This window comes from Suillus paluster, assembly GCF_016628075.1.
Source record: "Suillus paluster strain FC165 chromosome Unknown EDB91scaffold_99, whole genome shotgun sequence".
NCBI lineage: Eukaryota > Fungi > Basidiomycota > Agaricomycetes > Boletales > Suillaceae > Suillus > Suillus paluster.
The window spans coordinates 1-15286 of NW_024537659.1; the positions used below are offsets into that span (position 1 = coordinate 1).

Sequence of the window (15286 nt, forward strand, 5' to 3'; positions counted from 1 at the left end):
TATTCGGTGCAGGTGTATCTCTGTCCTTGTATTTTGAATTGGACTGAGTGCGGAGTTTCCGTCGCTTGCGAGGCCTTGCGAATTGCGATGAGGATGAGGGTATGGGCTGGGATGGCGAATAATGTGTCGATGCAGCGAAGGGCTGGGGAAGGGCAGGAAGTCCATTGGCAAGAAGTGGGTCGGACTGAACAGAGGACCACCAGGTCGAGGTCGGGTCGTCTGCAGTGGGAATGGGCGCAAAGGGAGTAGGGGTGAGACGTACGCGTTTGCGAGGGCGATAAGATAAACCATTCCTGCGTCGAATAAGCGAAGAGGTACAGCAGTCAGTATCTGCAGATTGATAGACGAAGGATATATCGGCAAAGGAACAAAACGTGAGGCTCACAGCTTGCGTTTCTCCCCCGAATCACTGTCTACTAACATCAATGCTTCGTCTGCGTCACTGTCGTATTCATTTGTAGACGCAGATGAACTATATCCATTCGGGATGCTTGATGGGCCAGCTTCTGATTCGAGTGCGCGGAATGCAGCCATACCGTGAGGCGTGCGCTCAAGCGCAGGCGATTCGGCGAAGGGGAGATCCATACGCTGCTTTGAGGTGATGAGAGTTTGTGTTGCCGGAAATGACGGAGATCGTCTGTGTGTGTGTGCCGTGCCATTAATCTTGGGCCTTGCTACCGCGGTGGGTCTCGTTGGGACGGGAGAACCGGAATGTGAGGACAGGGATAGAGCCGGAGGTAAAGGAGGGTCGATTCGTTCCTTGCGATCAGTGATGTTCTGTAGCAGTCTATCTGCTTTCTTCTTGAGGCGCATTGCGCAATGGCGGAGAGGGTGGTCCTGCGCGGCACAATGGACCTCACCACGCGTGTGCACGACGGTGATACATACCTCAGTTGCATTGTAGGTGAAACAGTTTGACCATATCAGATCTAAATCATCTGCAAACTCGCGCTTGGACTTGTACTGCTTTGATTTGACCTTCTTGAGCATGGATTGGAGGTCCATAGGGTTTGCGATCACTGGACGATGTGAGACGAGACATGTTGAAATAGGATATGTAGACGAACCGTCAAAGTAGTCGGGAACATCGGACTTGGCAACTGGCTTAAGGAAGGCCTCCGCGTCATGATTGTCCTGTATATGATGTCAGCGGAGTAAGATAGCAATGATCCGCATCGAGACACACCATAGTTACTGTACGCAGATCATGAAGGAGTCCCTCAAGGGAGTCATAAAACGGCTCGGATACCTTGGCATCGTAGCTTTGGCGCTGGAACGATTTACATACATTATTTCTGCTTTGGGTACAGCACGGAATAACAAAACTCACGCGTGCGTCCTTGACGGCACTCAAAAGGAGCCTAAGGTCAGGCGAGGGCTTGACCTGGCTCTCGGTGAGTGTCCTGAGGAGATTCTAGATGGCTGTTAGTGGTCTGTGAGTGGATGGCTTGACGAAGCTTACATTCATCCTCTGGTCGCGCCGGCTGGCGTTGAACGGACTCAGCGGGATAACTGGGTTGTTCGTGCGGAGTTTGAATTCTGGAAGTTTCCGACGAGGACAATACTTGACATATTGACAATGTGGTCTCAAGTGTGTAGAACCACAGCAATAAATTCACACCGGGAGTTTCAGTAGATCTATCTGAAGATACGGATATTGTGTGTACAAAATTGTGTGGATCATCTCGTTGAGCCATTCTTTCGGCTGTGTATTACACGCCCAGATCATTACATAGTATGTACTGGCATTGGGCAGGCACCGACATTGGGTCCCGTTCTAAGTGAAACATAAAGTACAATGCGAAATTGAACGAATGCGAGCTTGTACTAATCTAATATGAGTCCATAACGCTTTTCGTCAGCCTGTTAATCCCCATGCCCAAGCCCTTTCCCAATTTTGAACAAGTACATAAAACCGTTTAGAAGAACGCGATACCGTAATTTGCCTATCGTTCCACGGAAAACGCCCTTCTCTACCCTCAGTAAGCGCCCGGCGCTGGTGGTTAAATATCAGGGACGCAGGGAACGTCAGCAGCTCCACTTGCTCGTCCAACCCGCTGGACGCCAATGGAGCGAGATGTGGAGCGACTGGTTTGGTATACGGGAGGGCCAGTGAGACACTTTGCAAACTGGTGAAAGAATGCCATGGAGTGTGCATTATCCACCTGGGTAGCTCGCGGTCTCGAGGTCCAATATAGTCCGAGATGCGAGCGCGAAAGTGAGGATGTAGTTCGGTTGGGGAGACAGAGATGGAGATGACATGCGAAATGGAAGCAAGGAAAGCACGTCCTTGGTGAGTGCTCTCGAGGGGGAGCCATGAAGATCTAGAGATATCCCCCAATGCCGTTAAGGTTCTGATGCTCCAAGGAAGCGGGGAATGTGCGAGGTCTGTATTTGTCGCTGCATGGGAGTTCCATGCATGCTCCAGGCAGCCTTCAAGAATGAATAGATTTAAAAAGTTTGTCGCAAGGGACTCTGCGGCGAGGAGGACCGGAGCCAAGAGGCTGAAGTCTATCTGAGGGGGAGACGGTGGAAAGATAAAAAAGTGGTGGGGCCAGTCAGCCTGCTGGACCACCTTCAAGATCTCTCCGATCCAAATCCTGCGCACATGCGGTGCGTACTCGAAATGGAGGTGATGATCTTGTTGAGCGTATGCTTTCTGCATACGTAGAGCATGCTCGAAAGCTGTCAGGTTCCAATGTTCCGACAGTAATACCGTGTGCAGAAGCTCGGGAAGCACGGCGCGTCTGATATCTCTGGATACTCGACAGAGTGCCAGAGTGGTTGCGTATGGATTATATTGGTCGCATTGAGAGAATGTTGGTCGTGCAGCGTCTCTGACGATGAGGAGGACTAGCTCAATTGGAAGTTTGGCAAATGGAGATCGGAAAACAGGTTCCATGAAAGGCGAGTAACATACAAGGCTGTTTTGAAGCAAGAGAGACTCACCTTATAAGTAAACCAACGGTGGATTAAGCTCTATTGCGGCATCATCCACAGTGGACCTTCGCAAAAGCCTGTGTGAAACCACAAGGGATAGAGGCATTGTTCCTTCTAGGTCGCATAATGTGCTGTGGCCCTGCCAGGTGTGCAACTTACCGATTATTGCCATCAGAATGATGCGAAGGCGGCACGAACCATAGAATCCTCCTCAATCATTATTTTCATTCTCTCTGCATTTTTTACTGGCCTACGGGTCTTTGCATCTGTGGCTGAGGGATCATTGGCAGAGGTGTACATTCGGACTGTAAACAAGCATGCTACGAGTAAGAGTCCTAGTCACGTTGAGTATTTTTCTCGCTTCCTTCGACTTTGGCGCGCTGCTTTTGAGTCACGAGTCTAAGAGTTTTCTCTGCCCCGCTTGGGGAAAATAACTTCGTCGGTGAAAAACCAGTGCTCACCTTTACGTCCCCTTTCCACGAGCACTGTACCTGCAGATAAGGTTCTCCACGCAGCAAATACTCTAGGGCGACATGGTGAACGTAATGGAAAATTAAATGCGATGTGACACATACATGACAAGACTGCTGCTACCACAGCTAGCGGGGAGTCGTGCTGCGCCGCCCACGGGGGCGCGGTTCAGGAATGTTCCAAGCGTGTACTGAAGCGTCGTTCATCGTAGGCTCTTGACACTTCAAGAACATAAGGTATTACGTCTATACAGACTGACGTGATAAATCAATCGCTAGGATATGCGTGCTTACGTTCTTGGATATCTCCTCCAGAGATAGCATCGAGAAATGATGTTAACGCTGCGGCAGAGATGGGAAGGTAAACGCAGTATCAAAATTTCTCCAAGACCAATGATCCAAATCTCAGATCCTTCGCGCTCAAAAGTGCTGTATTCGAATTCAAATAAAGAGAGACGTGATCGCAGGAGATGAAGGGAGTTCAGTGTGCATGTAGATCATGATACCATCGTTGTTCCCAAGATACAAATTACATGCGAACATCTCATTCGCATGTAATCCGTGTCTTGGGAAACATGCGTATGCTAAGTCGCGCTCAAGGATGTCTAAAGACCTAGGGGCCCATTAGAAGCATTGAAAAAGGAGGGAAAAAAAACATAGGAACGAGACAAAGTTGAGGCACATGGAAAGTCGAGTTGCACAGACTCCGCTGGAATTAGTCGGGGTATCCCGACAGACAGCACAGTGAGCGGGATGTAGTGAGTCTAAAGTTGCAGTAGCGCCGTGTAGCTTGTTATACTAGTATACGCTTAATCGATCGGCACATATCGACCACTCCTTCACCTCTCTCGAAGACCTCCACATGTATGTGTACGACGTCCCAGCCTACAAGTTTGATAATGATGCCATATTAAAGTACTGCCTGCGGAGGAAAGCTCATATGCACCGCCCGCCACCAACACAGACTGCATGATGTTCGACCCAGACTCGTCGGCCGCCCCCAGTCCGTTGCGTCACCCACATTCAACATTGACTCAGAAGACTGCATACATTCCCTGGCAATGGTCCATCTCTCGGGTTCCCAGCAAGGAGAGCCGTCCGCAGGCGTTTATCAGCCATTAACAACAGGCGTTTACCAGCCGCACACAACTCACGCCGTGAAGCGTGAGCGTGTCATGTATTTCGGCCCTGACACGACAGCCGGTAGTCCGACTTTCAACATCCGGTCTCCGCGTGCTTCTGGTACCAGTGAGTCCACTCGTATATGTGACACGAACTCGCCATTGACTGAATTATTCAGTCGAATAAGTCATCCCTCATCGCTCAGAAGCGTTGACCGAATTATTCAGTTGAAAAAAGTTGTTTCTAATGGCCCACAAGCCTAACGTCTGGGAATACCGTTTATAATATCGTAGAATCTTTCTTCAAACTCGTGGTTCTTGCTGTACCATACATGCCGGTATACTTATGTAGTCGTTTTGTTGGGCCCTGACAGTGCTTTTTCACATTTCGGAATCTGACTGTTCCGAGCTCATGCGAACTTCCAGTACACGCCGAGCCTTGCTTATGATACTGTATACTCTGTGGAGCAGCAACCGCCACAATGAGAACACTCCGAACCCGGTAGACTTCTTGAGTTGGCCATCACTAATCACCACAAGCACACTGTACGTAGTACACCAGGCTCGCCTGTAGTAATAAGTATATTCCATCACATGGTCTGTGTCATACGTCATGGTCTCATCTTTGGCTCACGATATACTCGCCAACGAATCGAACACGCATTCCAAAGGCATGAGAATGTTACACTGACACGCGATGGTATGGCAGGGAGACGCCTCCAGATGTACCGTAGACTCCGCAACCAATGAATAAAACTGCGAAACAGCCCTACAAACATCCACTCGTCCTTAAGAACTGCTCTAGAGCGCAACTTCCAGGGGCTCAGGGCATTGTATGTCGGTACAAAGCGAGACGCGACCTCGTCCATGGTGGGTCGCTGCGCCGGATCGCTCTGCAGCATGTCCGAGACTAGCGGCTGAAGAAATTCGAGTCCTCGATAAACCTAAAACTTAGTCGTGAAATGCGCCAGAAGAACTTGTGAATGGAACTATACATTGATAAGTTCTTTCTGTAATGCAAATCCTAAGTACCAGACGTCCGTCGGGAATGGATTTTGAGGATCGCGAGATATCTGGAATTCAGGGCACGTTTTTGTAACCTCCTAGAATTGGAGGTTCAAGCGGCGCATGATCCAACATTTCGTAGCGTCGGGATATTCCGAAGTCAATAAAGAGATATCGGGGAGGGCGCTCTGTACGTGAAAAGTGTTTGACTGAATCTTTCATGTCAAAACGCATGTCCGGTTCACATGGATGGAATGGTTCAGGGTACATCTCTGAAGCATCCATCATGATATTCAAGTCCATGCAGTCGCTAAAAAGCCACTAAATAACAGCAGAGCGATGAAAAATCCGACGTACCGATGTGCCACATGATATTTATGCATGAATTGCAAGCCCTGCAAACACTTTTTAGCTTGTGAATAGGAAAACGCCGGTGGCTTGTCACCTCAAAAGCTTGACAACAAAAGTCGATTATTTCGCCAATTGTTTCAAAAGGTGGATCGTTGAAAGCACGCAGAAGCGGGAGTACAATAAGCACTTGGTCTGTGTCATTTGGCACAGGAATTATATCAAGCATCTCCACGCAATGATTTTCGTGCTGTGAGCGAAGAGGTTCAGACGTCAGGAATCTGCCGATTTCGATTTCGTGCGGATGGATAGAGGGCTGGATCCGCTTCAAAATGACATGAGCCCCATCCGACGCTCGAACTGCACTATTGATTTGCGGCTAATAGTAATGTACTGTTAACGTTTAAACGTCATAAGGATACGAAACTCACAAGTAACCAAAGCCTATCCTCGCATTTATACCAATCCTTATCTGTACCACGCCACGACGGTACCCAGTCCTGGGGCATAGCGTGAACGAAGTTGATAGCCGAGGTCCTTCAACCACAGGAAGTGATCCCTCCACCAAATCTCTGAGGTGGTGATGTCGCCTTCAAAAGTAAACGGCGTCATCCCAAGATTGTGTCGGAGAGTTTGATAGTCTTGCCTCGTCTCTTCTTCTTGCTCTGCCTTCTTCTGGGCTCTGAGCTTGCTATCGAAGACATCGAAAAATCCCATATCGTTGATGAACTACGGTTCGAACTTCAACTGAGCTTGAGTTTGAAGAGAATCAAACAGTTGTAAATATGGACCTACTAGTAGTATTACTTATATGGATTTGTGATGAGAATTCTTTATAAATATGTGCAAGACCCTGAAGAAGAAAAAACGAATCATTATACTGTAAGTCCAATTGCCAGTGGCAAGTTGGAACGAACTATACAATACCAACAGAGAACACTCAACCTGGCGGCATTATATTATGGACACCGTCAGCACAGCAGGAAGCTCGAGGACCACTGTAGCTACTAGCCAGAAGTACTCGCGAGATTGTCTTCTCAAATAAGTACACCGTATTGCAAGGGGGGTGGAATAAGTCATTGTTCCCTCAATAAATCTAATCAAGCGTAGACGCTTCTAAATTGTCCCTGTCCTGGCAGTGTCACCCCATTTATGCTGTCGTGTTCGCCTATCGAGTGACAGGAGTCCATGTGGGTTTAAGTACTTATTATTTGTGTATAGTATTTGGACTTTGTGACACCTTGCCTACGACGTAAGGCTACCACGGCATACATAACTTAAGCAAAAGTGCACACCAAATCGAACCTTGACCTTATCTACCGCATCCCCACTTCTATCCACCTGTCGATTGCTCATGGTCGCCCCAAAGCAGGATTGGCGAGGAATAGGACGAAGAGCATCGAGATATACTCCAGAAGAAATTACCTCGACCAGCGGGAGCTACGAAAGGATATAGCTTGTTATATTCATCCGTCGACACTCTCCTAGAAACTAAAAGGAAAGCCGCAGACGCTGGTTTGCGCGTTCCGGGCTTGCAAGATTTACTTGATAATATTTCGAGTGAGTTCTCGCGATTTGACCGTCGACATGGCCCCTCAATCTGCTAGGGCTGTCACCGAGGGAAAGCGCCTGGAACGTCGAAAATGGTGGTACAGATGCCGGAATATGAGGGACTGCAAAAAGCAAAACGAAACATATGTACGCGACTGCCAAAGAGTGTGGACTATTGCTCATGTACAAGTACATTTCATCGGGATCTGCCTCGCGACTAATATGTTTTCTAGCAAACATCTTTTGCTATCCTTGCGAAGGTGGATGAGGCAGCCTCTAGCCACGGAGGTAAACCTCCAAATTTCGATTCTCGATTCTTCTCAAACACTCTCCTTCAGCGCCTGTCAGCCGGCGTAGATCTTTCGAAGAACTGGATACGCCCAGCCCCGCTATGGCGACGATTACACCTGCCAATATTGGACCAATTGTGGACAACTCCAAAGAGTCGACCGCTGCTAGCGGAAGTGTCGATGTATCCCAACATGAGACTGTGCTACATATCGCTGAAGTAACCGCTGCAAGGACATTGGAACTGTTCCTACGTCACAGTGGAGTTCCTGGTGGGGAAATCGTGAATCATTTTCAAGGGTGCATCTTCGGACCAAGCGGGACTGCGCCGACAGTGAACTTCGGGGGCAGAAACAACAGAGGAGCAGCAGGCGAGTGGTTTGCGATTTAGCGGTCACTTGATTGCTCACTTCGATTTATTAGTGGCTAACCCATTTTTATTCCCTACTGAAGCTGGAGGGATCGGCTTACATGAGGACTGCCCCATAGGAGATGCGATGGATGTTGACTAATATATTATTTCTGAGTTGAACGACAAGAGACTCTCATGTAGCCGTAATGAACTAGTGTATTTCTAGATCTTATTTACTTGATATTCCTGTAATATGCCTTGTGATTTTACATACTTTGAAGGCAGACAAACGTTTGAATTGACTGATATATTACAACGCTCCATTCAGCCATAGCTATATCTACCGATTCTACCCTCCTTCCTTGGTACTCAGCGCGGTAAATTGAACTCCGCGCCGTTTGAAATTCATCGCAGTTACTGCGTGTGCATCAACATTCCGGAGTTATGGCATCCTGACAATTCATGCTTGCTTATTGTTCTCTTTTGTGACACACTTACGGTGACTCATACCGGCGACTTTCCTCTAGTATTTGGCTTGGCCAAGGGTCTTCAAGTCGTGGGCCTGACTTACAGGATCACAGCTTGAAAATACAATACTATCAAACAATGCGAAGATGGAACCCAATCTATACTTTGATAATTATGTAACTTCTCCATGCGAGAAAAATGGCGTATGAATGCATTTCCATATCTTAAAGTCCTGCCATCTTCGGAATTCGACCTCATGCATCCATGCTCAGATTCAGCGAGCTTCCAGTACAGCTTTGTCGTCCACAGTCGCGAAGACTATAGACGGATTGTATACTCCTACACTGGGTGCATTCTAATATAAATATGGCATCTTCAACGATACTAACGGCTCTGCACGGTTTGGTTTAGCATGCTTTGGTCACTCCTTGGACTCACCACCGCCCTACGGTCATGAAGACGCAGAGAAGGCACTCACTGAGGTTATAGACCTTGTGTCCAAATACCCATGGTACCTTGCAGAGCCCGACAAGGGCGAGTTCAAGAAGGACTATGACAGGCATGTCTTTTCAAATGCTGAGTTATTCCTCTTTATTGAGAACACATACCTTCTGCAGAGTTCTCAAATGCAAAATTGAAGTTACGAACCTTCTCTCATTTGTAGCAGACTTGTGCTAATATCGAATTGCAGAAGATGGTTAACGATCGTAGAGTGGCTGCCGCTGTGAGAGCAGAAATTCCAGTTCCCATAGGCGCAGGTAGAGGTCATCCAAATGCACTACAAGAAGCGAAAATACCATCACCTTCAACGCCTGCTAGAGATGTATTACTGACAAAATCTAGAGACTCAAATCAACCACCGAATGCAGAAACTAGAACATCACCTGGAAGTTATGTATCCGCGCATCAAGCGACGCGAAAGGACAAGCTCGCCCCCGTTCTCATGTGATTGATTATCCGTGACATCGTGTTGTCAATCCCACAATTGTTCTCCTTGACGGCACGACGGAAGCTCGCGGGAAGGGGCTTGATGCGCATCCTCAGCTGCACTGGTGAATTAACTTACATGGCGTATATTCTTCTGCAGATGCGATAATTACCAAGATGAATCGCCATAATTTTCAAGGCCTCGTTGGATCATGAGTGCATGGGTGACGGACGATCATCGATGATCATCCGAGGCTACCGTACTCACCCATTACACGAAGCAACACCATTGGCAAGGGAACAGGTGGCAAGGCTCTGGTGCACGTGAGGAATGAATGACATTTTTTAAAACAAAGCCGCCGTTGTCAGAACCCTTGCAATACACCGCTTGTGACGCATTGTGTCATGACCACAAGGCGAATTGTTTTCTTGAAACGTGGAGGTGGTGTTATCCGGCGCATCACTGAGCGCGAGCACCTCGGACACCTTTTCATACAAGAACTCACAGCCTCATGTTGGACCCATGATCGAGTTCCTTTCGGGCCATTTCTCGTTACTTTCTGACCCATCGTTAAGTACGTTATCCTCAGTATCTACTGGTGAAACGAGAAGAGGATGTACTAGCGCAAGCAGATTTGAATCCAGCTCCTGAATCGACCCTAGTGCAGTCGATGACCCGGTTGGAAATGTCAAGGCTAAGTCACACCGCCCTATTGTATCCATGTCTTGAGGAACATGCATCATGATAAGTTCAATGATGTCTGGAGGCCTGAGGCCTGAGGGCCCACCAGGACACATTGAAAAAGGGATGTATTCATACTTAGAAAGAAGCGATATAGGAAGAAACCGTTGTGACATTCTCAAGACACAAAGTTAAGGCATACCTACCATGGTACACCATCATATCGTGTCTTGAGGAAGTCGAGTTGCAAGGATGATGCCGCGTTGAGACTCCGCTGGAATTAGGTCGGAGTCTCCCGACACATGCTGTTTGAGCAGTGGGTAATTATTTGTTCTGCTAGTGCTTGCTAGCCGTCGACAACAGCGGGTCGTGCTCTTGATTTCTGTATGATTTTATGCGATTTTCCGGGAGATCTGGAGTTCCCCCTCTTCGAAAAGACGTACATCAAACTGTCAGTCACGAGTCTACCTCGAATCAGCATAGCTAAGTAATTCCTCGATGGCCTTCGATAGCTCAGGCGAGCGTTTTTCTGCCCCCATTCTCACTATAAGTACAACTCCACCCTCTCGTTAGAATTTTAGCCTCATTTCAACACTACCTGTGTTCTTGTTGCCTTGACATCCTCGGAAAAAGTCTCTACCATGCCATTTACTCATACATTTCAATTGCCCATTGAGCACACTGATAGTAAGCAAGTCTTAGTCGAGACACCTGTCACACTCCACATCGAAAGCGGTGCGTGCTCCTCCAGTGCTGTTAAGACTCACCCATGCCAGATACTGATCGGTTTTCATCGTTGTTGAAATAGATTGGGGCATGTTTGAGTTGATGAGCGCAACTGCCTCCCTTAAGCGCATCCCGTGGAAACCTCTTCCCCCAAAGACGACGCTAACCGACACAATTGTCAAGTGGGACAATGGCACTCACAACGTTGGTCGCGTGACAATATAGTATTTGTTTTGGCTTGCATTTGTAGTAGTGTACTCACGAACTGCTGGTCTGCAGCTTCTATGTCGTCAATGATGGGTCCCCGATCTCTTTCTGCACTTCTCGTGGAATGGATCCTCCTCATATAGCATACGTCTTCATAGGGGACGTGAGTGTGATCAGTTGATGTAGCCACGATCTCACTCAACAATCATCTTCTCGTATGTTTCAGTTCCAATATAACAACATCTACGGACCCAACGTGCCCATGTGCTGGAGCAGGGTGCCATTGAAGAGTTCCCCGATGGGCGAGGAACGAACAGCAAACGAACGTCGTTGAATATGACCTGAAGAGCCCACCTTCTGACGAGCTACTTTTTTCACTTATTCCTGAGTTGGCCATGTATGATACGTGGGAGATGTGAGAACTACGTTGTTGATTTTTTGTAAAGTTTCTAGGCAACGAGATGTATTCGCGGCGAAGAGTTTGAAGTACTTCGTGGCATTCATTTTGTCCATTTTCTTGGGGGCGTCCAGACCCTTAGGTTAGGGGCCGCCCGACAAAGTAAGCCGGTGCACCAGTGGTCGGCAGCTGCGAGGACCCTGTGCTTGTTGATTGTGAGATATCTATGCAATTTTAGATATGGGAGTTCACTAGTATCATCCAGGTGCATCAAAATGCGATTCAGCCGACTTTGCATAACGTCGAGTATCATTGATCCATGTGCTACTGTGAAGTAATCGGAAACATCGGACTTGGAGCAACTGGCTTCAGGTATAAAACCCTCCGAGTAGCGGGGTAAGATAACATTGATCGGCATCCAGACGCATGGCTCCAAAGTCATTGACTTCGCGAGAACTTCGGAGTCGCTCGAGGTTGGCTGAGGCCCAGCATGTATTGAAAAAATGTCGAAATCCTCAGGGGTCGTGGGACGAAATCATGTCGGAACGATCACGTTGGAATACTAATTGAACAGACGGATCATGGGGATGTCGAGAGTCGGGTGCGAGACTGTCAGCACTCGCGTATGTACTATGCGGGTCATAGATTGTGGATGGAAGGAAAATGTGATGTGTTTGAAAGGTATTCTTCAACACTTTTGTTACTATAGACAACAAGAAGCGAAGGAGATAGACAAAACTACGCGTGTCATTAGCGTGGATGGGACATGCATTATCGGCCATATCGTTCGTGCCACGAGAAAATGACATCTTTCACGGACGCTGGAAGGAACAATAAACCGATCTCATTCGTATCTCCTGGCACTTTGGATAACGACACCATGGAGAGGGAATAGGGACGCAAAGAGAAAGAGAATTTAAAAGACGACAAAGAGATGCGTGGGATCCGGAACAAGCCATCGCGTCCACGCACATCGACGTGGTGGAGCAAATCACTAGATCATGCGTGCTTACGAAGCATCGAGAAACGATTTTAACGTTGCGGCAGAGATTGTAAGGGAAACGAAGAATGAAAATTTCCTTGGCTACCACCGTAGTACTCGGATCGTCCGATTAAAAATGAATGAATCTGCGCAGTATTATTGTACTGTACGGTACTTACTTTTAGTTCAGTATGTAGGAAGAAATAGATCAAAGACACAGATTGCAATGTTGTCGTACAAGCCATCCTCTGTGTCTTTTATTTTTATGTGACATAGGGTGCATTATGTAATCGAGGGATTACCGAATTTGATTGTGCCTCTGAGGGTGTTCACGCATCCACTATCCAACCCACTCTAGTTGAAAATCGCGCCAAGTTGTGATTCGACCTTAGTTGATCAAGCCAGTTGCTCATGTCCGGTCTCAAAAACTCGCCCTTTGGCAAGCGACTCCGCGCAACACATCAAGACAACGAAGAAGACGGTCCACGAAGAAACAGACAACGCGTAAATCCAATTTTCTATACAGCAACACCACCAACAACAAAGGACGCGACTCCAGAGTCACCTGCTGCAACCCGCGACATGTACGGCGATAGATTTGTTCCTTCTCGGGATACTGGCGATATGCGCACAACCTATCACCTTATGGATGAAAGCGGCCCTTCTACTCCTTCAAAAAATAGGATTATACCAACAGAATCAGATGCTTTAAAGGGTCAGTCATCCTTTGAGCTTAACTCTCTTGCTTCTCACTCGTTTTACAGAACAAGCCAACGCAATATTCACTTCTATCCTCCACACCGAAGTAACCCCTCCTTCCCCACGCCGCCCCGCTTCACCCCAACGCCCTACCACTTCTTCCAGCGCCACAACAACCCTCCCACCAAGCACACCCACACGCAAACGCATCTTCCACTACACCTCACCCGCCACATCCGCAAACCCCTAGCACACCCACCCGCCGACTCGACACCCCAACAGACGAGGCTTACTCCATGAGCCCCGTCCGCGCAGAGTCTCGTCAACTACTCGAGTCCCCCCGCAGACAGCTACGCAGCGTTTGCAAAACACCCTATCCGCGTACTCGACGCCCCAGACTTTGGCAGACGATTTTTACCTCAATCTCGTGGATTGGAGCAGTACGAACGTACTCGGTGTGGGACTGGGAAGCTGTGTATACCTATGGACAGCACACAATGCAGCAGTGTCGAAACTATGCGATCTAGCAGGTTCGAATGACACCGTCAGCTCCGTATCATGGGTCCAAAAGGTGCGTCTAATTCTCCCCTTTTCATTCTAATTCTTACACTTTATGTTATAGGGCACAATGCTCGCTATCGGAACGCTCTCAGGCAGAATGCACATCTACGACGCTAACACGCTACAAGTCCAACGCTCATATAACAACGCCCATTCACAACGCATCGGTGCCCTCGCTTGGAATACGCATGTGCTTTCCTCAGGATCGCGCGATCGTATGGTTCACCATCGGGACGTACGAGACCCCTCCTTACGTCCGTTTAAGCGGTGCGCAGGGCACAGACAGGAGGTGTGTGGGCTGAAATGGGCACGGGATGGGGGACCGTTAGCAAGTGGGGGGAACGACAACAAGGTCTGTATATGGGATCTACGAGGGTCCAAACGCTGCTTCTGCATCTGGGTCAGGATCAGGAGGTGCTGGGGAAGACGCAGGAGGAGGAGTGGAGGTGGAGATTCACCGCTTTGGAAATTCCACGAGCATACAGCAGCTGTCAAAGCACTCGCATGGGATCCACACGTATCCGGGGTGCTAGCAACAGGCGGGGGTACGCAGGATAAACATATTCGGTTCTGGAATACCTTCAATGGGACTATGCTCAGCGAACTCGATACCGGGAGTCAGGTTTGTCTTTCCCTCCCTCCCTCGTTTCCTCGCTCTAAGTTCATTCTTCAGGTCTGCAACCTCATATGGTCCCTAACATCCCACGAACTCGTAAGCACAGCACGGATTCAGCAGCACCACCGCCCAAAACCAGATCTGCATCTGGAAATACCCGAATCTCAACATGGTAGCAAGCCTGACGGGACATACCCATCGAGTCCTATACCTCGCGATGAGTCCGGATGGTGAGACGATTGTGACGGGTGCTGGAGATGAGACGTTACGGTTCTGGAATGCGTTTCCGAAGAAGGAGGGAGGGGAAAGGAGGGAGACGAGGTTGGATTATGGGAGGCTTATAAGGTGATTTGATCCTGCACCTGCTCCTGAACCTGAACCCGGCGTTTGGAGTAGCCCGGGCTCATCCGAGATCTGTTCCCGACAAGCATACACCCTGACCCGGCGTTTGGAGTGGCCCGACGAGACGCTCTCATCTATACACTATATCCGCAAGCTAAACTCACGCACCAACACGTATATCATGGCATATGACCATCAACCCACTGTATCACACTCACCCCCACGACACTACACATCTAGCTTGCTCGCTCAGTGCACATGCCAAGCTCATAACATCACATTCGTATGCCCCGTTCGTATGTCGTTCCTTTATGTCATGTCGTTTTCGATTTTCTCAACCCTATTCTGTCTCTCGTCACTCATTGTTCTACGCTTCGTATTTGTGAGCTTCCATGTCAATGCTTCTTGTAGGGCTATCTGTTTGCTTTTTTTCGTTTCATTTGTTTTTATGGCATGTTTTCTTTTTCTTTTTCCTTTTTTTCTTTTTCTCGATTATTTGCTGTGTATGAACCTTTGGAAGTTGTGAATGCATTATGATATCATGGCACTTTTGACTGCGTGGGGCACCGGTGATCAGATCAGAAGTATAGAAGGAAGACAGATG

General features: G+C 48.2%; 6 protein-coding genes across 6 annotated transcripts; 3 read left to right on the forward strand and 3 right to left on the reverse strand.

Moving 5' to 3' along the window:
• On the reverse strand, positions 1 to 1506 carry EDB91DRAFT_898592 (Bromodomain-containing protein; the record flags this gene model as incomplete). The annotated part of the gene is made up of 7 exons (XM_041328776.1): positions 1463 to 1506; positions 1331 to 1414; positions 1187 to 1270; positions 1068 to 1134; positions 889 to 1019; positions 386 to 837; positions 1 to 293 (listed from the first exon to the last, which is right to left on the reverse strand). Coding segments are annotated over exons 1-7 (1117 nt in total), but the record flags the coding sequence as incomplete, so codon positions are not given.
• Positions 1507 to 1745: 239 nt separating this feature from the next.
• EDB91DRAFT_1208393 (uncharacterized protein) lies at positions 1746 to 3108 on the reverse strand. Its single transcript, XM_041320736.1, has 2 exons — positions 2950 to 3108; positions 1746 to 2837 (listed from the first exon to the last, which is right to left on the reverse strand). Exon 2 carries the CDS (start codon positions 2663 to 2665, stop codon positions 1859 to 1861), a length of 807 nt encoding a protein of 268 aa, XP_041171572.1. The 5' UTR covers positions 2666 to 2837; positions 2950 to 3108; the 3' UTR covers positions 1746 to 1858.
• Positions 3109 to 5017: 1909 nt separating this feature from the next.
• Positions 5018 to 6654, reverse strand: EDB91DRAFT_1165051 (uncharacterized protein). The gene is made up of 8 exons (XM_041319947.1): positions 6379 to 6654; positions 6316 to 6356; positions 5982 to 6263; positions 5894 to 5931; positions 5632 to 5846; positions 5527 to 5555; positions 5224 to 5475; positions 5018 to 5154 (listed from the first exon to the last, which is right to left on the reverse strand). The coding sequence occupies exons 1-8, from the start codon at positions 6599 to 6601 to the stop codon at positions 5143 to 5145; spliced, it is 1092 nt and encodes a 363-aa protein (XP_041171573.1). The 5' UTR covers positions 6602 to 6654; the 3' UTR covers positions 5018 to 5142.
• Positions 6655 to 7122: 468 nt separating this feature from the next.
• On the forward strand, positions 7123 to 8349 carry EDB91DRAFT_1165055 (uncharacterized protein). The gene is made up of 6 exons (XM_041319948.1): positions 7123 to 7241; positions 7273 to 7448; positions 7492 to 7582; positions 7669 to 7723; positions 7774 to 8094; positions 8147 to 8349. The coding sequence occupies exons 1-6, from the start codon at positions 7239 to 7241 to the stop codon at positions 8233 to 8235; spliced, it is 735 nt and encodes a 244-aa protein (XP_041171574.1). The 5' UTR covers positions 7123 to 7238; the 3' UTR covers positions 8236 to 8349.
• Positions 8350 to 10490: 2141 nt separating this feature from the next.
• EDB91DRAFT_1165061 (uncharacterized protein) lies at positions 10491 to 11700 on the forward strand. The gene is given in 6 exon segments (XM_041319949.1): positions 10491 to 10603; positions 10621 to 10623; positions 10724 to 10887; positions 10961 to 11102; positions 11158 to 11248; positions 11312 to 11700. 4 exon segments carry the CDS (start codon positions 10794 to 10796, stop codon positions 11417 to 11419), a joined length of 435 nt encoding a protein of 144 aa, XP_041171575.1. The 5' UTR covers positions 10491 to 10603; positions 10621 to 10623; positions 10724 to 10793; the 3' UTR covers positions 11420 to 11700.
• Positions 11701 to 12875: 1175 nt separating this feature from the next.
• On the forward strand, positions 12876 to 14689 carry EDB91DRAFT_1239584 (WD40 repeat-like protein; the record flags this gene model as incomplete). Its single annotated transcript, XM_041321874.1, has 6 exons — positions 12876 to 13269; positions 13353 to 13544; positions 13571 to 13734; positions 13786 to 14346; positions 14398 to 14436; positions 14480 to 14689. 6 exons carry the CDS (start codon positions 12876 to 12878, stop codon positions 14687 to 14689), a joined length of 1560 nt encoding a protein of 519 aa, XP_041171576.1.
• Positions 14690 to 15286: the final 597 nt, after the last annotated feature.

Coding starts and splice junctions, on each gene's coding strand:
- EDB91DRAFT_1165055 (XM_041319948.1), top strand. Junction 7,449..7,491: donor CTTGATAATATTTCGAGTGA/GTTCTCGCGATT, acceptor TCAATCTGCTAG/GGCTGTCACCGAGGGAAAGC. Junction 7,724..7,773: donor GGCAGCCTCTAGCCACGGAG/GTAAACCTCCAA, acceptor ACTCTCCTTCAG/CGCCTGTCAGCCGGCGTAGA.
- EDB91DRAFT_1165061 (XM_041319949.1), top strand. CDS start 10,794: ATGCCATTTACTCATACATTTCAATTGCCCATTGAGCACACTGATAGT. Junction 10,888..10,960: donor CACACTCCACATCGAAAGCG/GTGCGTGCTCCT, acceptor TTGTTGAAATAG/ATTGGGGCATGTTTGAGTTG. Junction 11,103..11,157: donor GTTGGTCGCGTGACAATATA/GTATTTGTTTTG, acceptor GCTGGTCTGCAG/CTTCTATGTCGTCAATGATG.
- EDB91DRAFT_1208393 (XM_041320736.1), bottom strand. CDS start 2,665: ATGCAGAAAGCATACGCTCAACAAGATCATCACCTCCATTTCGAGTAC.
- EDB91DRAFT_1165051 (XM_041319947.1), bottom strand. CDS start 6,601: ATGGGATTTTTCGATGTCTTCGATAGCAAGCTCAGAGCCCAGAAGAAG. Junction 5,932..5,981: donor TTTGTTGTCAAGCTTTTGAG/GTGACAAGCCAC, acceptor AAGTGTTTGCAG/GGCTTGCAATTCATGCATAA. Junction 5,556..5,631: donor TGAACCTCCAATTCTAGGAG/GTTACAAAAACG, acceptor TCTGGTACTTAG/GATTTGCATTACAGAAAGAA.